This window comes from Nerophis ophidion, linkage group LG03, assembly GCF_033978795.1.
Source record: "Nerophis ophidion isolate RoL-2023_Sa linkage group LG03, RoL_Noph_v1.0, whole genome shotgun sequence".
NCBI lineage: Eukaryota > Metazoa > Chordata > Actinopteri > Syngnathiformes > Syngnathidae > Nerophis > Nerophis ophidion.
The window spans coordinates 53159312-53183673 of NC_084613.1; the positions used below are offsets into that span (position 1 = coordinate 53159312).

Sequence of the window (24362 nt, forward strand, 5' to 3'; positions counted from 1 at the left end):
GCTTCAAACATATCCTTTGAAAATATGCCCTCTTCTCCACAAATTATATAAATCACTTTCTGTTTTCTGAATTTGAAAAATCTAAATTCCAAATTGGTAAAAAACAAGAGTAACTGCAACAATTGTTCGCCCAGTTATCAACCTAATTACTTAATTTGTGGAAATTGCCCCTGTAATAACGCTGTGCATGAGAAACTAGTATTATGAAACATTAAAACTGCTTTTGTGTGTGTCCCTCCGTGCTGCTCTGCCTCCCATTGCTGCCACTAACATGTCATCCATGCTTCATGACAGCGTGCAGGCGTTGGCCGGGGATGGTTTGGGACATGGAATACCCCTGGGCCAAACTGGACTGTAAGACGCTTGCTTTGCTTCCTCCTCACTCGGCATGACAGCCAGCCACAGCCCACGACATCTGTTTGTTCATTTAGCTCACCCCCAGGCCTTACCACCACCACCATTAGATACCTGTGGACACTGCATGCTTCAGCATCAAACCCTACCAGGGGTCCACCTAAGTACTAAGTACATACTGTATGCTGCATGCAATGTGCTAAGTGGCCCTGCAGTGGTTCACTATTTTACTAGGGATGGAGGCGCCCTGCCTCCTTTTCCTCTTTTTGCCATCTTAATCAGTCATTAACCTTCACACTCCTACTCGTCCTCACCAGCATCCTGTCCTTCTGCATGAGTTAGTCCATCAACATTCCATTCACCCGAATGTTAAATCATCTTTAGATGAAGAGCTCCTGTGGCCTGATATGCTCTTACACTAAAACGCTGTTAAGATGCATTGCTTTGTAATGTGTTCCAGCCTGTTGTTGCCATGTGAACAGCCTACCGTTAATGCTTCGGGTTCCAAAACTGCCTCACATTTGAGGTTCCGTGAATGGCACGATTCATCAGACCTAAATGGCCTCTAAAATATCTGTGACTCTCAATTAACAGTGAATGAAGTTTCGGTGACAACTAACCCGTACGTCTCATGCACTCTGCGACTTCAGCGAGTGTTGTTTTTTTGATTGATGGATTGAAACTTTTATTTGTAGATTGCACAGTACAGTACCTATTCCGTACAATTGACCACTATATGGTAACACCCGAATAAGTTTTTCAACTTGTTTAAGTCGGGGTCCACATTAAGCAATTCATGGTACAAATATATACTGTCAGCATAATACAGTCATCACACAAGTTAATCCTCATAGTATATACATTGAATTATTTACATTATTTACAATCTGGGGGGTGGGATGAGGAGCTTTGGTTGATATCAGTACTTCAGTCATCAACAATTGCATCAACAGAGAAATGGACATTGAAACAGTGTAGGTCTTACTTTGTGTGTCTGTCCACTGCTGTCTCATATGATGCTTTACTCTTTTTCTTTTTCTAGATTAAAAATGTCTTAATGGTCCAAATACTGTATATGATCAAGGTAAGCACCCGGGTCAGAGCGCAAGCTCATTTTGGTCCAGGGGCCAAACAACCCATCGCTCGTTCATGCATCTTGGCTGTTATACCCTCCCCCTTCTTTTTCCCCATCCACTACTAACCGATCTTTATTTACTGATCACACTGACAAAGGGAAGGGGACAGCGAAACCAGGCTGTTTATTCGGTGGGTGTCCTCCTGTCGAGGCCAGGCTGGTAATTGAGAGCGGTGGCGGCAATTAGCACCTGACTAAGTAGCAGCATGAACAATACGGCTACACTTCTGGCCCTTGCTTCTGCATGCGGAGCACCTTTTATCTTGTTCCCCGGCAAACACTTTCCTCCATTCTTTTCAATCCGCATCCCCCTCCCCCAGCTTTTCCTCCTGTTGGAGAGCGCCTGTTTGCCTGAGGCAGACTCTGAGACCAACACCTGGCGTACTGGAAGACATCTTTGTCATGTGGCCTTGTTTGAACTGCCACAGAGGGTACCAGTGGGACAGTGGGGGACACTTCAAGACTTTTTTCTTTTGCTTGCATCCCCTCTGTTCTGTCCCTTAGCTGTTGAAAAAAACTGTCGGAGGAGGGGCAAAGCTGGCGCTGGAAATGCTGGGTCTGAGGCCCCATTTACACCAAATCACACCTAACCTTATCCGTGTTCACACATAACAATGCCACCATTTAAGACCCCCGGTCCCCACCGTCCGCCGGTGCAACGCGACCTAGTACGTATGCGTGGAAAATGCACACGTCATAGTCATCTCCAGTGTTTTTTTGTGTGCAAGTTCTGAAATTAACTTATCTGAACAATATTAAGTGTTGTGGTATTTCAGTTAACTGGAATCTAGTATGCTCTGGGGCCCTATTGTAGTGAATCACACTTGAGCTGTCATAAATAAATCAAATCTTTATTAGACACGTAAACAATGTGATAAAGAACATTTTACATCAATCAAACTAGGGATCTAGATATCTGGTCAGGACACTCCTCACTGTTTTACTTTCACCTTCTCTGTCCATTCGTTTTTGGTGACTTTATATCCTCTGGACCTAGACGTCGAGTGGCGGACAATAACTGATACAGTCTGCTTTGCCAGTCCAAATGCATTCGCCGTTTTCCTCGACGGCCAAGTAATACAAAGCACAAGCTACCTTTTTTTATCACATCCACGGGAGCTTGCATTCTTGTTGTCTCTCTTTCGACAAATGGACAAAGTTTTAGCTAAGTAGAAATACATGTTTCCATAAGCGTTTGTACATGTAAAAGAAGGAGAAACACGGGCATGTCTGCATGACTTTCCTTCATATTTCCAGTGGTTAGCTCCGAGTTACGAAACCACTTTATTATGAAGCTGGCTGTGGTGCCTTCTTTCTGATGTCAGTTCCTGTTTGGGTGTGGTCTTTTTGGCGTCACTTCCTCTACGAACTCACTTTGTAAACTAAAAACGAGTCCATACAAACCTAAGTGCCGAAAATTCAAGAATTACGCGGCTGACTTACCCAAGTAAAAATTTGTCCGAAGAGGGGGACCTTAAACGATGGTTTAGTATGACTGAAACGGGGCTTAGGTTAAATAATTATTCGTTTTAAGGGGTTAAAAGACTTAGTGTAGACATGGCCTGAGGCCCTGTCCACACAGTAACTTTTCTATTTTACGGTTCCGGCCTTTCAACTATCTCGCAATGGCTTGCTGGGTGCCCAGAGTTAATGTCAGTTTTTTAAGAGCGAGTCCCATGGAACTATCCAACAACGCCGCCTTGTCGATGTCATGTGGACAAGTAAACCACTACTTTTTTGCCATGAAAATCCATTCTTGCATAAGATCACACCAGCAACCACAGTCATTAAGCTGTACATTGTGAGTGCAGCATTTTTAATGGCCCGCTAAATGGATAGGGAAGCCTGAGTGGGTTAACTGCACCGCAATCAACAACAAATGACGCTTTTTCCTGTCTATCATTTTGCTTTGTGGCATTTCAATCAGACCATGTAATGAGTGTTTACTGTAGGAATTAGTAGATGAAGAATACAGGAATGCAGTATATGAGCTGCCCATGAGGCCGGTCCCCATTTTTAACTGAACCCGTCCCTTTTTTCATATTCATATGCAGATTTGAGAATGTTTAGAAACCCACCGTCCAACCCCATTTTACACACTCCTCCCCTTTTGGTCGTTTACAATGCACACACTCAGCGTTTCATCCAAAGGCCAGCCCCTGGATGCTGCCGGTGTCCACTGTGCTGCTGAGTGTCTGTTACTTTGGCCATCTGCCGTTCCTTTTTAACCGCTGCAACTCGAGATGCCTCGCAAAAAAATGGCAGCAAATAAAAGGGTAGGGAAAGAAAATAGGCAACCAGATGCTATCCCAACAAAGCCGAGAAGTTGTTTAAACCCGCGTCATGGGGCAGAGGCGGGCAGGGGGCCCGCGGGCCAACTAAAGAAGTCAGGGCGGCGCTCACAACATTTGATTGAACATTTCATGCCCACCTCCCTGCCTATTCCATAATTGTAAGTACACAGCCTTCTGGGAACAAAACAATATTTGACAAAGAAGAGCTCCCACGGTTCACAACAAGAGTTTAATACACCATCTTTATTTCCATTCAAAGCATTCTTTTTTTCAAACTGTAGCAACAAAGGTTTTTTTATTTTTTTGTCACCTAAGCATCTTGGAAATGTACAAAAAACTGTTTCTTCTTTAACAAGCTCTACTTTTCCACAGCATGAAGTGTAAAAAAAGGTTTGACAGTGGAGCCTCTAAAGTCCAGCGTCCTCTAAGGTGGTACCGTTCAGAATTTGACCCACAAAAATATTGTAGCATCCAAAGTTTACCTCTGCATCTTTTCATTTTTCTTGGCCACATTTAGGTTTTTTTTCAGCTCTTATTCCAAAAGATGGACACCTGTCATGGGGGAAGCAATACATTTAGTACTAGTCCTCTTAACCTAAGTTATAAGAGTTATTTTTTGGCTTACTTACATTTAATTTCAAACAAATAGCCTCAAGAAGAAGAGAGAATGGAGAACATGAAGGCAAAGTTACATGAAATTAACTTGTTGACAATGTAATCGTACAGTCGGGGGCGATTCTACGACCAATTCACTGACCTCCCCACCCATACAACACAGGGGGGGGGGGGGGGGGGGGGGGGGGGGCTGATTCCTCACATACATAGATTAACAAAAACTATTTCGCCCACTAGGGTTGTCAAAACTATTGATACTTGGAGAAGAATGGCTGCTGTCTTAAATAAAAATATATTATGTATCTGTGAAGGGCTGTCATGTCACAAATGCGGATTTGGTGCGTCCATTCCTCCCTTCCGCACAAAGCAATGTACAAACCCCGTTTCCATATGAGTTGGGAAATTGTGTAAGATGTAAATATAAACAGAATACAATGATTTGCAAATCCTTTTCAACCCATATTCAGTTGAATGCACTACAAAGACAAGATATTTGATGTTCAAACTCATAAACTTTATTTTGTTTTTGCAAATAATTAACTTAGAATTTTATGGCTGCAACACTGGCCAAAATAATTGGGATAGGGCATGTTCACCACTTTGTTACATCACCTTTTCTTTTAACAACACTCAATAAACGTTTGGGAACTGGGGAAACTAATTGTTGAAGCTTTGAAAGTGGAGTTCTTTCCCTTTCTTGTTTTATGTACAGCTTCAGTCGTTCAACAGTCCGGGGTCTCCACTGTTGTATTTTACGCTTCATAATGCACCACACATTTTCAAAGGGAGACAGGTCTGGACTGCAGGCAGGCCAGGAAAGTACCCGCACTCTTTTTTTACAAAACCACGCTGTTGTAACGCGTGGCTTGGCATTGTCTTGCTGAAATAAGCAGGGGCATCTATGATAACGTTGCTTGGATGGCAACATATGTTGCTCCAAAACATGTATGTACCTTTCAGCATTAATGGTGCCTTCACAGATGTGTAAGTTACCCATGCCTTGAGCACTAGTACATCCCCATACCATCACGGATGCTGGCTTTTCAACTTTGCGCCTATAACAATCACGATGGTTCTTTTCCTCTTTGTTCTATAGTTTCCCAAAACAATTTGAAATGTGGACTTGTCAGACCACAGAACACTTTTTCACTTTGCATCAGTCCATCTTAGATGATCTCGGGCCCAGAGAAGCTGGCGGCGTATCTGGATGTTGTTGATAAATGGCTTTCGCTCTGCATAGTAGAGCTTTAACTTGCACTTACCGATGTAGCTATGAACTGTATTTAGTGACAGTGGTTTTCTAAAGTGTTCCTGAGCCCATGTGGTGATATCCTTTAGTGATTGATGTTGTTTTTTGATACAGGGAGCGATCGAAGGTCACGGTCATTCAATTTTGGTTTCTGGCCATGCCGCTTACGTGGAGTAATTTCTCCAGATTCTCTAAACCTTTTGATGATATTATGGACCGCAGATGTTGAAATTCGCTAAATTTCTTGCAATTGCACTTTGAGAAACGTTGTTCTTAAACTGTTTAACTATTTGCTCACGCAGTTGTGGACAAAGTGGTGTACCTCGCCCCATCCTTTCTTGTGAAAGACTGAGCATTTTTTTTAAAGATGTTTTTATACCCAATCATGGCACCCACCTGTTCCCAATTAGCCTGCACACCTGTGGGATGTTCCAAATAAGTGTTTGATGAGCATTCCTCAACTTTATCAGTATTTATTGCCACCTTTCCCAACTTCTTTGTCACGTGTTTCTGGCATAAAATTCTAAAGTTAATCATTATTTGCAAAATAAAAGTTGTTTATCAGTTTGAACATCAAATATGTTGTCTTTGTAGTATATTCAACTGAATATGGGTTGAAAATGATTTGCAAATCATTGTATTCCGTTTAAATTTACATGTAACACAATTTCCCAACTCATATGGAAACTGGGTTTGTATAATGTAAGTGAGGCATCGCATGTTAAATTGCACCGTACGCCTCACAACAAACCTGTTACATGCCTGCTTCGCCAGAGAAAGACATTGCAGAAGAGGTCTTTGTTGCCACTTAATCGATGTATGCCTTGAAGCTGAAATGACAGAAGGACGCAAGAGAGTAGAGTGCGGCTCACATCATGCACTCATTTAATCAATTACAAGCAGAAATGAAAGTACATTTGAGAGCAAAAAAACCTCCAGAAAGTTGTTACCCAACCTTTATCGCTTCTATAAGTGTTAAGGAAACCGCTTCGAAAAACTTTTTTTTGTCGTTTGGCAACACTTTGCCGCCTTAGAGAAATATGTACACCAGTGATCTTCAGAATTGGGCCCAGGGGCCATTTACGGAACACAGCTCTTTTTTTATGGACCTATAGAACATTAAATAAACAAAATTGGAAAATAGAGCAATAATGTTCAAGGTAATGAAAACAACCTGAAATGTTGATACTAATTACAAATACAAACTCAAAGATTGGTCTTTAAGTATGTGGTTTAGCCTTTTCATTAGCTATTTCATCACACATGACATGATTATGTCATGCCACAACCATATTGAGATTTTTAAGAACAACTTTGTCAGGTTTTTTTTTACGACAATTTTCTCACGCATTTGTTCAAAAAGTGGTGACCCTCGCCCCATCCTTGTTTGTGAATGACTGAGCATTTCATGGAATCTGCTTTTATACCCAATTATGGCACCCACCTGTTCACCCGTGGGATGTTCCAAATAAGTGTTTTATGAGCATTTATGAGTCTTTTTTTGCCACCTATGCCAGATTTTTTTGAAACACGTTGCAGGCATCCAATTCCAAATGAGCTAATATTAGCTAAAAGAAAAGTTTTTCAGTTTGAACGGTAAGTATCTTGTCTTTGCAGTGTATTCAATTGAATATAAATTCAATAGAATTTTCAAATCATTGTATTCTGTTTTTATTTAGGATTTACACAAAGGTGCTGTACTTCACACTTTAAAACATTTTTCAATTAAGTAGTGAACATAAAAGTACATCGGTCCATGTTTTTTATTTTTTATTGTGGTATCAAATAAGTATTGAAATTGTGGAAATTCACAATAAAAGGATTTTGACAACTGAAATTCTGGTAACCTGACAACCCGAGTGCCCACAGGTCAACAGTACCGATGGGCAAATGACAGTGGATACAGTCAATACAGGCAGTGAGTGTTCCGTATACTTACTGGTTGTATTTACGCTGCACTAATACTGTATTGATGTTTCATAATGGCACCATCTGCTGGATTAAAACAGTCAGCATGGCTCAGGTGTTAAAGTGGTTGTCTCCCAACCTAAAGGTTGCGGGTTGGATCCTCAGTCCCTTTGTGACCATGTTGAATACCAATGAGCAAGATACTGAACCCCCAGTTGCTTCTTATGCTGCGTCATCAGTAGAATAAGTGGTAATAGTGTCAAAGCACTAAGACTACCTTGAAAGTAGAAAAGCACTATACAAGTACAATTTATTTACTATATTTGAGATGCAAATAAAATTAATAGCTGCTTTTTTCAACTGAATAGCTGTTTAGAATGGAATATGAAACATGAGCCAAATGGTTAACCTGATAAAGCATTTAATTTTTGGCCCTTTATAATTAAAATAATCACACACATCGTTTTCCGTGCTATTTAGATCAAAGATGGCGATGAAAACTGACGTCAGTAGGACACTCGTCTGACTTCTTTCAGTACGAGTTGTTACTCGTGAGCCGAAAAAAGCGCTTCCTGATGAACAGTTTGGTGCTTCGCAGTCAAATGACCCTGCAGCTCGATTGCTCACGTTTTTTTTTCTTAAAATGAGACACACATCAAAGTATTTCGAGGGACACCGTATCACTCCTTTTTTCATAATTCATCGATGCGTCAATATCGTTTCACCCATTGCTAATAAACAGTTTATAAAATTAGAGACGAAAAAGATTACAAGTTGTTGTTTTTCTTTATTGCTTCCAAAATGAAGTTCCTGTAAAACTGGACAGCTTATAGCTCGACCTGGAGTTTATGTACATGTTTAGTCAATAGTACATGTCTCCCGTCCAAAGGCAAAACCCAGTAACTCAATTTTGTTTAAAACTGAGCTGATAATAATTTTGGAGTTCCTGGGTGATATGCTTTACATTAATGTATGCGGTATTGTAATTTGTTCCGTAAGTAAGCTGTTACGCATATGGCAGGACCTAGCAACTACCACATAACCGCGTAGATACAACAGAAAAACCTAGTATCTCAAGGGACCAATCGGAGCTTTTTTGTCAGTCGCCTTATTGTCTTTAATGAGATATTCGCACGAATGGGGGCCGACGGTCAACCTGATTATGTGATATTATGGCACGAAGGGATATGTGGAAGATTGGCCCAGGACGTTGCAAGCACCTTCATTAAATGTATTGTTCTTGATTCTTCTTCCCCTTGCATACTCTTTTGGGCAGATAACTGTGGAGGTCAAAATAAAAACTGGATGCTGTACACGGCTCTTGCCCAATGTGCAAACGCAGAATGGGGCCCACCCGAGATTGTGATAAAATATCTGGAGAAAGGGCACACGTTCATGAGAGCAGATTCAATCCATGGCTCAATCGGCAAGAAAATGAAGGCTCAAGAAAACATCTATACTTTTGATGACTTTGTAGATCTTTGTAAGACAGCATCAAGATAGATTGGTTTTCCTTTGTTTTCTCAAAATCGGCTAGAAGTGTGTTACTAGGTTTTGCCTTTGGACGGGAGATGTATATTTATAACCATACTAAAAACAATTAGCACTTATTTCGATAGTTCGATGCTAATGTATTATTTGTACGATCACATTCATTACAGCATTTTATAGGCCCAAACAGTGCATTCAGAAAATATTCAGAGTGCTTCACTTTTTACATATTATGTTACAGCCTTATTCCAAAATGAAATCAATCCATTGTTGTCCTCAAAATTGTACAGACAATACCCCATAATGACAATGCGAAAATGTACTAAAACTATCCATCTATCCATTCATTTTCTACCGCTTGTCCCGTTCGGGGTGGCGGGGTGTGCTGGAGCCTATCTCAGCTGCTTCGGGCAGAAGGAGGGGTACACCCTGGACAAGTCACTACCTCATCACAGGGCCAACACAGATAGACAGACAACATTCACACTCACATTCACACACGAGGGCCAATTTAGTGTTGCCAATCAACCTGGAATCAGTAAATTATTATCTATCTATCCCCAGGTGCATGTCTAATAAAAAAAAGTCACATGGCACACCTACAGTGGTGGTCAAAAGTTTACATACACTTGTCATGGCTGTCTTGAGTTTCCAATAATTTCTACAACTCTTATTTTTTTGTGATAGAATAATTGGAGCACATACTTGTTTGTCACTAAAAACATTAATTAAGTTTTGTTCTTTTATGAATGGGTCAAAAGTATACACACAGCAATGTTAATATTTGGTTACATGTACTACTAATAAAAGTATCAATCAATCAATATCAATCAATCAATGTCTCTTGGCAAGTTTCTCTGCAATAAGGCGCTCTTGGTAGCCATCCATAAGCTTCTGGTTGAATTTTTGACCGCTCCTCTTGACAAAATTAGTGCAGTTCAGCAAAATGTGTTTTTTTAGTGACAGGAACTGAGAGACAAGTCAGGATTAGAGATGAATACAGAGTACTGGTATTTGTTTATTCTGGTTCTTAATTGGGTCGGTCCAGTAAGATCGTTAATATTATCCACTAATGATACTGCTATCGGTATTTTTTGTATCTAGCTGATCACGTAATTATAACACACTGTCACATTCAGCTTAAGTGCTGCTTTGCTTGAAAAGAAGACATGAGTGAATGATAATAATTTTGGAATAATCACAAGGAAGCAACACCACACAAAAGTTATGCTAATTAATTGTACTGATTTATATTACATTAATGATAAAGCATTTATAGCATAGGGTATCACAAACTTTTTTATTATCCATTTTCAGCTCCATGTTGTTGCCTGATGTGTGTTGTATGTCAGAGTTTGTTGTAGAGCAGTGGTCTCAAACATGTGGCCCGCGGGCCAATTGCGGCCCGAGAGACGTTATTATGCGGCCCGCGCTTTGATATGACAAGTTAATGTTGATGCGGCACGCAAATTTAATATGGACGGCGCTTGATAGGTCTTGCTTGCCAACGTCCCCGATTTTCCCGGGAGACCCCTGAATTTCAGGCCACCAATTCTCTCGATACCCCTGTCAATTTTCACCAGATAGACAATATTCAGGGAGTGCCATAATGCCACTTTAGTGCCCCCTACATCCTGAACTGACAGCGTGCAAGCCCAGTTGTATGTTGCATCTGGCCATGTGAGATGCACGTGTGTTATTGCAAGATATATTTGATCAACAGCTACATACATCACACTAAGGGTGGCCGTAAAAAAAACTTTTAACACTGTTATAAATATGTGCCAGACTGTGAACCCACACTAAACAAGAATGACAAACACATTTCGGGAGAACATCCGCACCGTAATACAACATAAACACACCAGAACAATTACACAGATTCCCATGCAGACCTAACTCTTCCGGGCTACAATATACACACCCCCCGCTACCACCAACCCCCCAAGCCCCCACCCTCCCTACTGGTTGAGGTGTTGTATATTGTAGCCCTGCAAGGTGTTCTTGGTATTTGTTCTCTTGTGTTTAAGTTGTGTTAGGGTGCGGAAATTCTCCCAAAAAGGGTTTGTCATTCTTGTTTGGTGTGGGTTCACAGTGTGGCGCATATTTGTAACAGTGTTAAAGTTGTTTATAAGGCCACCCCTCAGTGTGACCTGTATGGCTGTTGAACAAGTATGTCTTGCACCTACTGACGTTGTTCTGCACAAGTCTCACACAACATTTTACAGAGCCGGCACATTGGCTGTGTGATAGAAAAGCGTGCGCGATGATAAGTAGTGGAGCAGTAGTCTTTTTTTGGAGTTGCGCGGACCCCTGGAGGTACTTGAAGGTATGCCAAGGGACAAGTGAGATTTATTAAAAACATTCTAAAAAAACAGCAGCAATTCATAAATCCTTTATACATATGTTTATTGAATAATACTTCAATGAAGTATGAATGTAAGTTAATAAACTGTTGAAAAATAATACAACAATCCAACATTCAGTGTGGACAGCTAGACTTTTTGTGGACATGTTCCATAAATATTGATGTTAAAGATTTATTTTTTTGTGAAAAAATGTTTGGAATGAAGTTGATGAATCCAGATGGATCTCTATTACAATCCCCAAAGAGGGCACTTTAAGTTGATGATTACTTCTATGTGTAGAAATCTTTATTTTTTATAATTGAATCACTTGTTTATTTTTCAACAAGATTTTTAGTTATTTTTATGTCTTTTTTTCCAAATAGTTCAAGAAAGACCACTACAAATAAGCAATATTTTGCACTGTTATACAATTTAATCAATCAGAAACTGATGACATAGTGCTGTATTTTACCTCTTTATCTCTTTTTTTCAACCAAAAATGCTTTGTTCTGATTAGGGGGTACTTGAATTAAAAAAATGTTCACAGGGGGTACATCACTGAAAAAAGGTTGAGAACCACTGTTGAAGAGGACGTAAAAGGCAGTGCAGTCACAGCAGCCCTTAATAATGTCGGCCGGGTGAAAATTGGGAAAAATTCGGGAGAATGGTTGCACTGGTAGATTGTCGATGACATAGGAGGTGAGAGGAGCAGTGAAGAGCAGCGGTGGCCTCGCTCAGGAATCATTTGGTGATTTAACCCCCAATTCCAACCCTTGATGCTGAGTGCCAAGCAGGGCAAGGGGCCCCGTTTTTATAGTCTTTGGTGTGACTCGACTGGGGTTTGAACTCACGACATTCCAGTCTCAGGTTGGACACTCAGCCGGGGTTTGAACTCACGACTTTCCAGTTTCAGGGCGGACACTCTACCCTCTTTGGATTCCCTCAGGGTAGGGGCGGTCGTCCCTTGTTCTGTTGGGTGACTTTGACGCTCACATTGGCAATAACTGTGAAACTTGGAGAGGCGTGATTGGGAGAAAAGGCCGCTCGGATCTGAAACGGAGTGGTGTTTTTTTATTGGACTTTTGTGCTCGTCACAAATTATCCATGACAAACGCAATGTTCAAACATAAGGGTGTCCATATGTGCATTTGGCACAAGGACACCCTAGACTGCAGTTCAATGATCAACTTTGTAGTTGTGTCGTCAGATTTGCAGTCTCATGTTTTGGACACTCGGGTAACCGATCACCGCATTGTGGTGAAGTTTGCTCCGATCGTGGGGTAGGATGCTGGACAGACCTGGCAGGCCCATACGCATCGTGAGGTTCTGCTGGGAACGTCTGGCACAGTCTCCTGTCAGAGAGCGTTTCAATTCCTGCCTGCAGAAGAACTTTGAACATGTCACAAGGGAGTCGCTGGACATTTAGTCCGAGTGGACCATGTTTCGTACCTCTGTTGTTGAGGCGGCCAGTCAGAGCTGTGGACGCAAGGTGGTTGGTGCCTGTTGTGGCGGTAATCCCAGAACCCGCTGGTGGACACGTCAAGCTAAAAAAATTGGCCAATCGGGTCGTTTTGGCTCATGGGACTCCGGAGGCAGTAGATGGGTACTGACAGGCGAAACGGCATGCCGCTTCGGTGATCACGGAGGTAAAAACTCGGACATGGGAGGAAGCCATGAAAAACAACTTCCGACTTCTTCATATGAGGAAGCAGTGCCTGGGGAATCTGTGGTGTGCTCTTGTGTTTCTGGGGCTGAGGTTGTCGGGGTAGTTAAAAAGCTCCTTGGTGGCAATGCCCCTGGAGTGGATGAGATTCGCCCGGCGTTCTTTAAGGTTCTGGATGATGTCTTGGTTGACAAGACTCTGCAACATTGTGTTGACATTGATCGGTCCGTCTGCATTGGCAGACCGGGGTGGTGATTCCACTCTTTAAGAGGGGGAACCAGAGGATGTTTTCCAACTATCGTGGGATCACACTCCTCAGCCTTCCTGGTAAGGTTTATTCAGGTGTATTGGAGAGGAGTCCACGCCGGATAGTCGAACCTCGAATTCAGGAGGCGAAGTTTGGTTTTTCGTCCTGGTCGTGAAACTGTGGACCAGCTCTATGTTCTTGGCAGGGTCTTTGAGGGTTCATGGGAGTTTACCCAACCAGTCTACATGTGCTTTATGGACTTGGAGAAACCATTCGACCGTGTCCCACGGGACGTCCTGTGGGGAGTGCTCAGAGAGTATGGAGTATCGGACTGTCTGATTGTGGCGGTCCGCTTCCTGTATGCTCGGTGTCAGAGCTTGGTCCGCATTGCTGGCATTAAGTCGGACTCGTTTTCAGTGAGGAAATGGACTCTGCCAGGGCTGCCCTTTTTCACTGATTGTGTTCATAACTTTTATGGACAGAATTTCCAGGCGCAGTCAGGGTGTTGAGGGGATTGGGTTTGGTGGTTGCAGGATTAGGTCTTTGCTTTTTGCAGGTTATGTGGTCCTGGTGGCTTCATCTGGCCAGGATCTTCAGCTCTCACTGGATCAGTTCACTGCCGAGTGTGAAGTGACTGGGATGAAAATCAGCACCTCCAAGTCCAAGTCCATGGTTCTCGCCCAAAAAAGGGTGGAGTGCCATCTCCAGGTTGGGGAGGAGATCTTGCCCCAAGTGGAGTTCAAGTACCTTGGAGTCTTGTTCACGAGTGAGAGAAGAGTGGATTGTGAGATCGACAGGCGGATCGGTGTGTAGAGCCGTTGTGGTAAAGAAAGAGCTCAGCCAAAAGGCATGCTCTCAATTTACCGGTCGATCAATGTTGCCATCCTTACGAGCTTTGGGGTATTACCGAAAAGACAAGATCACGTGTCCGGACGGCCGAAATGAGTTTTCTCCGCGGTCTGTGGCGGGGCTCTCCCTTAGAGATAGGGTGAGAAGCTTTTTTATTTGGGAGGAGCTCATTGTAAAGCCTCTGCTCTTCCACATCAAAAGGAGCCAGATGAGGTCGTTCGGGCTTCCCTGGGGAGATGTTTAGGGCACGTCCGACCGGTAAGAAGCCACGTGGATGATCCAGGACCATACTTGCCAACCTTGAGACCTCCGATTTCGGGAGGTGGGGGGCGTGGTTGGGGGTTGGGCGGAGGCGTGGTTGGGGGAAGGTGGCGTGGTTAAGAGGAGAGTATATTTACAGCCAATTCACCAACTCGAGTATTTCATATATATATATATATATATGTATATATATATATATATAGATATATATGTATATATATATATATATATATATATATATATGTATATATATATATATATATGTATATATATATATATATGTATATACATGTATATATATATATATGTATATATATATATGTATATACATGTATATATATATATATGTATATATATATATATATGTATATATATATATGTATATACATGTATATATATATATGTATATATATATATATGTATATATATGTATATATATATATATATATATATATATATGTATATATATATATATATATATATATATATATACATATGTATGTATATATGTATGCATGAAATACTTAATTTTCTGTGAATTCTAGCAATATATATTTATTTTATTATATATATAAATAAATAAAAAATTGTTGAATTTCAGACGGCACCTATCAAATACACAGTAATAAAAACACAGTTGTTCTACTAACTGTCCTGTGCTTGCTGGTTACTAAAAAAAAAACAACGCTTACCTTTCACTATTTGAGTAACGTCACTTCCGAGTTTCCAGAAGATGGCGCCAGTATGTGCTTTGCCCTGCAGTCTCTCGCTGTCAGCTGTGTTCGTTTTTGTGTTGTTTGCATCTATTTTCGTCTCTGTCAGCTCACTGCTTGTGTATGACCGCCAAACACTGTTGGATCTTTGCCCCTTTCCCACTGATATGATCAATTTCGACGTTGGTTTTTCGACGTCCCAGTCAGCTTTTTCACCTGGCTGGATTCCTGCCTTCCTCTCCCCCGCCACCTGCGGGCTGTGTGTCGGGCCCCACCTGGATTAGCTGCGCCCTTGGACACACTGGCCCCCGCCAGGTTCGGTCTTGTGAACACAATATCTTTGACAAACAAAACGTTTATCCTGAAGGATTTCTTCACTTCCCGCGGACTTGACTTCCTCTGTGTGACGGAAACATGGCTGAGAGCCGGTGAGTCCGCCCCTCTTAATGAACTTCTGCCTCCGGAGTGTTCCTACTTTAATTCTCCGCGGTCGTCCGGCCGAAAAGGAGGAGGATTAGCAGTCGTTTTTAAAAATGACTTTAAATGCCGTCAGATCCGCCTGCAATCTTCCTTTTCAAGCTTCAAACTGTGCATCTTTGAGCTGGAGGGGGCGTGGCCTCCAGCTCCAGCTGACTTTCGGGAGAAAATTTCTTCCGGGAGGTTTTCGGGAGGGGCGCTGAATTTCGGGAGTCTCCTGGAAAATCCGGGATGGTTGACAAGTATGCCCAGGATACATTGGTAAGATTATAGCTGTGTCCCAATTCAGGGTCTGCATCCTTCGAAGGGCAAATTTGAAGGCCGCTTATGTCACAAGGCTGCGCGAAGGTTGTCCCAATTCATTAAAATTCGAAGGCTCCACCAAATGCAGCCGATGAATGCACCCTCCTTTTCCCTGTATTCGGAGAATGCACCGCGACTATCCTTTGTGGCCTCCCATATCCCAAAATGCTTTGCGAGCCTTTGTTCATCCCAGATCTTTTTGACGATGGCGGAAAATACAAGGAGCGGCACCAGCAGCGGCAGGGAATACACTTTCAAATCTAAGTATCCTCCGCAGGCTAGACTGTCCCATTTAACAACGGGTGACGCATCCTTCGGAGGTGCCTTCGAAGGTCCAGCCTTCTGAGGTTGCGTAGGCCGGGTCCTCCTGAATCGGGACACAGCTTATCTCTCCCGGTTGGCCTAGGAACACCTCGGGATTCCTCGGACGGAGCTAGACAAAGTGGCCTGGGGGGAGGGAAGTCCGGGCTCCTCTGCTTAGGCTCCTTTCCCCATGACCCGATCTCGGATTAGCCAAAGAATATGGATGGATGAATGAATGTTTTCTTTTTAATACATTTGTGTAAAAATGGGAAAAAATTACATTGTCATTATGAAGTATTTTGTGGACAAAAATAAATAATTCAATTTTGGAATGAGGCTGTAGCATGACAAAATGTGGAAAAAGTGAAGCACTGTGAATACTTTACGGCTGCTCCGTACAGGTATATTACTACTTTAATTTAATTTAATTTAATTGACAAGACATAAAAAAACTTCAAGGCATCATTTTTTCCTGGCTAGAACCATGACTGGGTCCAGCGTTTTATTTTTTTGATGTTTTCCATTGGTTCATTAATTTTCACACCTGCTTGGCAATAAAGAATGTCAAATGGTACTTGAAACATTAGAAATAAATTCATAATGGCGGCGGTTTCACAAACTCACAGATTATTTTTATTTGCATTATTGATTTGTGCCCTGGCAAAGATGGTGTTTGACCTCACAGCTTCCACTATCTGCTTCATCCTATTAACAGAAAACAAAGGTTCTAGCTGAGATTGCTGGCTCAAGTGCAACATTTTGGTTTGAGGGGCAAATGCATGCATGAAAATGTCCTCACAGATCAGTTGACCTATCATATCATGTTTGCCACTGCTCTTTCTCCAATCATCAGCTTTTTTTTTGTTTAAACTGTCCCTTATTTTGCAAACATGTCACCTGCAGGTTCCCTCTCCAGCAGCACAAACACCGAAGTCTCCGCCACCACTGCATCATCGACAGACCCTGTTGACCAGGTTTCTCCCAGCATGCCCCGCGCCGCAAGGAACCGAGTTTCTGGAAAACTTCGCAGATCGGCGAGTGCAATAAGCAAATCGTCCAATTAAATGTTCAAGTGCGGCATTGTAATTCTTGAAGAGCGGCGACTGCAAGAGCTTGGTAGTTTGTTTGTTTTTAATCTCACGCATAACTAGAGGGCGATGCAATGTTTAATTTAAGTGTCGATTTGTTTGGGCATTCCCTCTAAGACCAACAGCCTTGTGTTCAGCCACTTTGACGGTTGTGTCTTATGGAAATATGAGAAGTGTCTTTTTTCTTTTCTTTTTTTTAGTCTTGTCTCCTCTAATGCATTGGGGGAAGAGCACTTTCTTGGAAATGGGACTCCTTTATTGCTACTCTTAATGTAACAGCACTGATGACATAGATCAGCTTGTCTTTCATTTATAAACCAATCCGCTTCGCTCTTTTGCTTTTTTGCATTCGTGTCAAACGTGCCCCTTGTGCTAAGTGGGGCCCTCGGCACCAGCTGCCAACAAGTGAAGTAGCAGCACACGCAGTTTTTAAAGACCGAGTGGGCAATCGGTGACATCTTTCTAACTTGAGTGGAACTGAAAAGTTTGCTGGGATTCTTTTTTTCCTTTTTTTAACCACTCTAAATTTCCTTTTTAAACGAATTCAAATAGATTTTGTCATGATTTGATTTATGCAACTATGCTGGAATGAGAAAAGACTGCGTTTGTAATTGCATTGTGATGTTGTTAACATAGGCTCGTGTCCGGTAATTGAATAAGTCCCTCCTGTCTCTTTCCTCCTCGATTAGTTTCCCTGTCCTCTGACATCGACATTCCAACATTCCGGCCATTGATTTTTTTTTCTTTCTTTTTTTTTTCTGTGCACTCTTTCTTCTTCCCTATATGAATTTAATTTCCCCCTTGTGTTTCTTTAGTGTAAATAGAGAGTCGTATTTTATGAATTATTGTTGATGTTGTGTTGGTGTGTATTGTAAAGCTACTGCAAGAGCCTCAGGTGAATCTTAGCACCAAGCACTGATGAGTGTGTTTGTGTGTGAGACATTTTCTCCCAGTGCCTGTGTAACGTCTTGTCCTCCGTGTGAGACAAAACACGGTCGCCCTTTTGTCACGACTGTGTTTGCATCCCCTGTGACCCCACAACAAAAACAACAGCAGATGGATTTCCAATGGCGGGGTTCTCTTAATTGTAGGTGCTGCGCTTTTCCCTATTTGTCTTCACCTGTGAACGGAATCAAGTGGCTCCGTCTCCTCCCCATTCCCATGATCCCCTTTCCCCCCGACTCGCCGCCAGGTTGAGTTTGACTCGGGATGCCTGAGGTGAGCTCCCACAACTCTCCTAGCAACGGCCAAGCTGGCAATCTCGCCTCTCCCCAAGCAGCTCACGTTGCCATGGCAGCCAGGTGATTCCCCCACATACATACATAGGTGCCCTCTGAGGACTTCGGCCCTGACTGCAACCTCATCCCCATGTGGTCGCATTAAGATGCCTTACTTTTCCACTGCTTCTCCTCGCTCGTCTCACCTGTTGTGTTTGCTCATGTGGGATGCAAACAGCAGCTACACAATGTTTGTGCGTCTTCTGTTTGGAAGAATGTCTACACTGTAAAAATGTTCATTGTAAATTCACAGCATATTACTGGCTAATAATTGTGTTACTTTCTCAGTAGCATTTATGTAATGTACTGTGAAAGCACAGTTAATTGCTGTGAATAGAAGGGTGATTTTTTTACAGGCTTGTGTTGTAATGTTGCAGTGACTTGATTACAGCATTTTATTGTGGAATAAGGGTATCATCATTTTTGCAGTCGTGTTGTAATGTTATGGTAACTTCTGATTACAGTATTTTACTGTGAAATAAGGGCATCGTAATTTTTACAATCATGTTGCGGGACAAGCGGTAGAAAATGGATGGATGGATGGTGTTGTAATGTTACAGTAACTTTTAATTGCGGTATTTTCCTGTGAAAATAACAGTTAATTGCTGTGAAATACAAGGTTATTGTAATTTTTACAGTCATGTGTCGCAATCTTCCAGTAACTTTTGATTACAATGCTGTGGGGGAAAAAATACTATAAATCATGATACATTTTTACAGTGTACAGTAGATGTCGGTCACATTAAGAGTTTTTATTCCACTTGAATCTAAGATTGTAGCAAAGTGATGATGCCTGTGCACTATAGTCATTACAGGTGGACCAAGATTAAAGCAAATGTCTTTTGTGATTAAATTGATTGGAGGTTAGTTCTCCTTTTTAGCCTTCCTTGTACATCGCGTCAAATTTGAACTTTAATATAAATATATGAACGCTTGTAATATTATCTTTTTTATACATACAAGAGAGAGCAGGGATTTCCAAGGGGAAAAAAAGTGAAGGGATTTCAGCATCAACATATCAAATTGTTTTTAACGGCTTGCTACCTTTATTAGAAATGTAAACATTGGAACATTTCATTAAATGCAGTTTTAAATTGTATGTCTTTCTTTCTCTTCCTTCAAAGATGATGATGTTGTGTAATCTCTGATTTGCTGCTTTAGTGTGTGTGTGTGTGCGTGTGTGTGCGTGTGTGTGTGTATGTGTGTGTGTGTGTGTGTGTGTGTGTGTAGGCTGTCACCATGAGCTTTCTGACCCTGCGCAGCAGCAGGGGTAACCTGACCCTGCGCCCATCTGTCTCCCCTGCTGCTCAGTCCCGTTTAGATGAGGCCCTGCATAATGGAGCCTCACTGGGAGGTGCAGGTGCAATGGCTGCAGCACCTTCAGGTGCACCGCCTCGCCTTTTTACACATAAGACGCCAGAAAAGCACTTGACCGTAATTTGAGCCCTAAAATGCAGTGGGAGAAAGCACCCTATGTTACCTCATTTTCACTCCTTGGTAGGAGATTTAGGGCTGCATGTCCTGGAGCCTCTGAGCGCTTCTCTGCTATTATATGATTTCATAAGTTACACTACTGGATGATGCCAAAGAGTCATTTTCGATGAGACACCTCCAGAGGCAATAATCGAGTATTAATTGCAAATGACTTACAGGTTCTGCAGGTCACTCGACACACACAATAAATTAGCTGCCAAAAACTGAACTGCATGATTTTTCCAAAGCAGATGTTTTACTGCACTGAACAACTTTGAGAGCTTCCGGAAGACTTCTAATCCAACAAGTCTTTGTCCTCCTATCATGTCCTGATATTGTAGTAAGGACTACATTTATCCATAGCCATTAAGTGCTATACACTCTCTATTGGGCCATTAGAGCTGCAAGTTACAATGGATATATATGTGTGTATATATATATATATATATATGTGTGTGTGTGTGTGTGTGTGTGTGTGTCCATCCAAATATATGTATTATATTTATTTATTTGCATAGGCCTTCTAATATATTTATTGCTTAAAATAGCTTTTTTTGTACATCACACTTATTAATTCATACAAGTGCATCATGAATAAATATTTAAATACAGAGGAAAAAGTTATGACTTCAGATTTGAGTTTTATCCAGATTAATCAAAGGCTAATTCGTTTTTTGTGTTCATATTAAATAAGCACAAAACCAGTAGTTTGCAATGTTAAACTTTTTGAAATTGTTTTCAACTTTGTGTTTTAAATCTGTAAGGTATAATCACCAATTTGATTACAAAGTCAATGTATTGAATTATTTTCCCCTGCTGAAGTCATAGAATTTTTTAAGTGAACGTTTTAAAGATATTCTAATTTATTAAGATTATTTTATTGTATTACACTTTTTAACCGAGGGTTATCATTATAACCTTGTTTACAAAAGTGTCATTTTTAAATTCCTGCAAAAACACCCAAGATATATGTAAGGTTGTTTTTTTAAAAATATATTTTGTTGCTATTATTTAGAAGTGAAAAGAGACCAAAGTTTCATTTTGAAAATATTTTTATTATCACTTTTTTTCCATAGACAACAACAATATACACATACAATCAAAGCGCTATAAAAGCCAACATTTAGGAAAAATAACGTCCTTAAAAAAGATTGCATCTAAGTTAAGAGCTTTGCGTTTTTTTTCTTCTTTTTTTCCAAGAGCTGTGAAGATTGATGATTAAAAGCCGACCACGACACTTTATCACAACTCATAAATTGGACAATTTAAAAAAAGAAGAAATTTGGCTATACAACAAAAAGTTACAACAATCAACAATAAGTTACATAAAATAATTAAGAATAAATAAATAAATATGATGACAAAAATATTGCAACAATCTTCAATTATGATGATAATAATAAAATGTGCCAGCATTGAAAAGAAAAATGTTGACTCTTTAAGGCAGGTGTACAGCAGGATTTGGATGAATATGAACTACACTAAAGGCATTTGTGGTTCTACTTTAACAACAATCCTTCAGTCACACTTGTAGTAGGACACTTTCTTGTTGTCTTTTTTTCCAACAAAAAGCTACAGTGATCTTTTTTTTTTTTTTGTCTTTTTTTTTCTGAAGAAAACATTTCTTAGGTCTAGAAGCTATCATTGAGTACATGTGCTGTCCTAGAAAAATACCCTTTTATAACAGTCAAACTATATAAGCTCATTTTGAGAAATGGAGCATATCTCAAAGTATATGAAATATTGGAACAATCACTGATTGGCATGATGGGGGAAACTCATAACAGACAAACTTTTCTTTTTTTCTTTTTTTTTTTTTTGTGTTTTCCTCCCCAAAGGCACAACGAGTTCTGTGTTCAGCAGGCGGGCCTCACCGGCATTTGGAGCAGAATCACCTGGCGGTTCTCCGACGGGTGGCACTTGTTGATGTGGCGGGTGAGTCCCGGGGAGCTGTAGAGCGTGGCGGGGCAGTACTTGCACGGGTAGGTCTGAGAAGAATGCATGAGCCGCAGGTGCCGCTCCTGGCCCGCCTTGCTGGTGAAGCTCTCCCCGCACACGGGACACAGCAAGCGGTCGACGGGGCTCAGGTTGAGGGGGCTTTGGTTTGAGGCGTCCTCTGCAGAGGACGACGGAACCGGAACCGGCTCGACTTCTAGAACTTTCTTCTGCAGGACTTGGTGTCCCATGATGTGTTTTCTTAGGTACGCCTGGCGCTTGAACCTCTTCCCGCAGAAGTGGCAATCATACGAGCCATCTTCGGACCCGGACTCGGACAGACCCGGACTCGGGGTGTCTCGGTCGCTGATGGCGTCTTTGGCTAATTCTTCTGAGGCGGGTTTGACGCCCGGCACCGCTTGCCCGGTTCTGGGCTTGTGCCAGCGGCGATGAGATGCGAGGTTGGCGGGGCAGCTGAACATCTTATCGCACTCGGGACACCGGTACTCGACTCGGACGATCCGGGAGCACTTGTGCTGCGCCAGGGAGAAGGGGTCCGCGTACGCCTCCTTGCAGAGCTGACACACAAACTCCCCTAAAGGCTTGTTGGTTCCGGGCTTGACCTCCACCGGACCTTCTTTGATTTTCAGCCCGAGCACCGGCGACGTGGTCATCTCGTCTTCAAAATTGAGCTTTCGGATGGCTTTGGGTTTCTTGGCGGCGGCTTTGGGTTTGTCCGGTGCGGGTCTTTTGGTGGTCGCGCGGTTGCTCGGTACCGGCACAGCACTCCCGATGCTACTATTAATGTGACTACTGGTGGTTCCGCTCCGGCTGCTGTTGCTGGTTCCGATCTTCAAATCGACCGGCGCGTAAAGGAGGTGGTCCAACCCGGAGAGAGACGCCGGTGTCGGGAATGACTCAGCGGAAATGGGCGAGCCCAGATTGAAACTTCGCTCGAATAAATGCTCCTTGCTGACGGGCCGGGTCGGGCTGTACAAGGCCTGGCACGCCGTTCCGGGGTTACCGAACTGGGCCGGCTTCTCCGTTTTTGGCACCGGGGATGCGGCTGCCGCCTCGGAGGCCGCGCACACCGGCAAGGAAGGCTGCATCTGACCCGGGAAGGCAGTTTGGCTTTGGCCGGGTTCCTGGAAGTCATCCTCTTCCGGCCGAGTCCTGTAGGAAACATGCGCGCACTTTTTGTTTCTTTTCACCAGGAATCCTTTGGGCATCTTGTATAGTCGGGAGCGGCGAGTGAAGGCACTTGGAGGATTGCGGATGCCGGAAAAATAACAACACCTTGTTTTTGTTTTTGGGGGTTTTTGGTTTTTTTAACCTCCCCCGCTCTATGGACCCTTCTGGTGCTGTTTTCGTCTCCGAGGCATAGCTGCACTCTTTTTATGCCGGAATGATGCTATTGTTCTCGCAGCATCCCCGACCAATCAGAGGCCGGGAGTGGCGTGTGGGAGGGAGGGTCCAGCCACCCCGCTCCCCCTCCCCCCCTCAGCCCTGCTTTGCTGGATTTCGTTGGAGGATGTGCAGATAGCTCAGCAGATGCAATGGCGGTTTATTGCATTAATGTGCGCGCCCTGCCCCTCCCAGACGCAGGCACACGCCGGGGACCCCTCCTCTTTTTACGGTCTGATGGCTCCCTATACAAATGCACACGTGCCGTGGCTTTGTGGTTCTCATTTTGGGAGAGAGAAAAAAAAGGGGAGGGGGGGTTATAGGAAACATCTAACATAACGAACGTGAAAATTTTAAAAACATTTTTTGCAGATTTCCACTTTTACGCACGAGCTTACATATCAAACTACTTTTATTGATCTTTTTATATTGGGGAAGAAGGTTTTTTTTCATTTTTTTTTTTTTTTTTTTTTTTTGAAGGACGCGTGTCTTTCTCGGTAGTTTAACCCCACATATAAATCAGACTTCTCGCTGCATACATAAGTAATAAGAAGACCCTCTGGTCTTTGTGCACAATGGTCACGTCTGCGCGTCTTTAAAATATCCTTGACTTGTTTTGTGTGCTCGCGCGTGCACTCAGCAATCTGCTCCAAATGTGACATAAATAAAACAAGTTGCACCATAAAAGTTTATAAATCTTTTAAATGCAGACTTTGCACCAGCCAAACGCGTACAGTTTCCTCCCCCAACACGTACATTTATTTTTTTCCATTTCATTTTATTCATTAAAAAAAAAAAATGTTGCCACATAAAAGCCATATAGGTTGCATCAGTGCGCCACTTGGCAGAGTGCTGCATTCTTTTTCCCTTTCAGTCGGCAGACCGGGGAGGAATTAATCTCCATCGTCGTACATTGTTCCCCTCATTTGCATAAAGCTGCAGTATGACCAAGTCAAATAATTACACAATCGGTGA

The 24362-nt window shown here is 42.3% G+C and overlaps 2 protein-coding genes across 8 annotated transcripts in view; one reads left to right on the forward strand and one right to left on the reverse strand.

Moving 5' to 3' along the window:
• The window catches only part of ralgapa2 (Ral GTPase activating protein catalytic subunit alpha 2), a 298534-nt gene extending 278860 nt beyond the window's left edge, over nt 1-19674 (forward strand). For 5 of the 7 annotated variants that reach the window (XM_061895568.1, XM_061895572.1, XM_061895570.1 and 2 more), the window contains one exon: nt 17114-19674. In XM_061895568.1, the coding sequence (XP_061751552.1) occupies nt 17114-17274 (161 nt within the window). In that variant the 3' untranslated portion in view covers nt 17275-19674. Of the gene's footprint in view, nt 1-294; nt 355-1396; nt 1439-17113 lie in introns of all 7 variants that reach the window. The other 2 variants (XM_061895569.1, XM_061895573.1) reach the window with 2 other exon arrangements.
• A 1420-nt stretch (nt 19675-21094) lies between these two features.
• insm1b (insulinoma-associated 1b) lies at nt 21095-23512 on the reverse strand. The gene has a single exon (XM_061893732.1). The coding sequence runs from the start codon at nt 23210-23212 to the stop codon at nt 21905-21907; it is 1308 nt and encodes a 435-aa protein (XP_061749716.1). The 5' UTR covers nt 23213-23512; the 3' UTR covers nt 21095-21904.
• Between the last annotated feature and the right edge of the window lie 850 nt (nt 23513-24362).

What these genes read in the sequence shown, in the direction of transcription:
- insm1b (XM_061893732.1), bottom strand. Translation starts at nt 23,212, where the DNA reads ATGCCCAAAGGATTCCTGGTGAAAAGAAACAAAAAGTGCGCGCATGTT.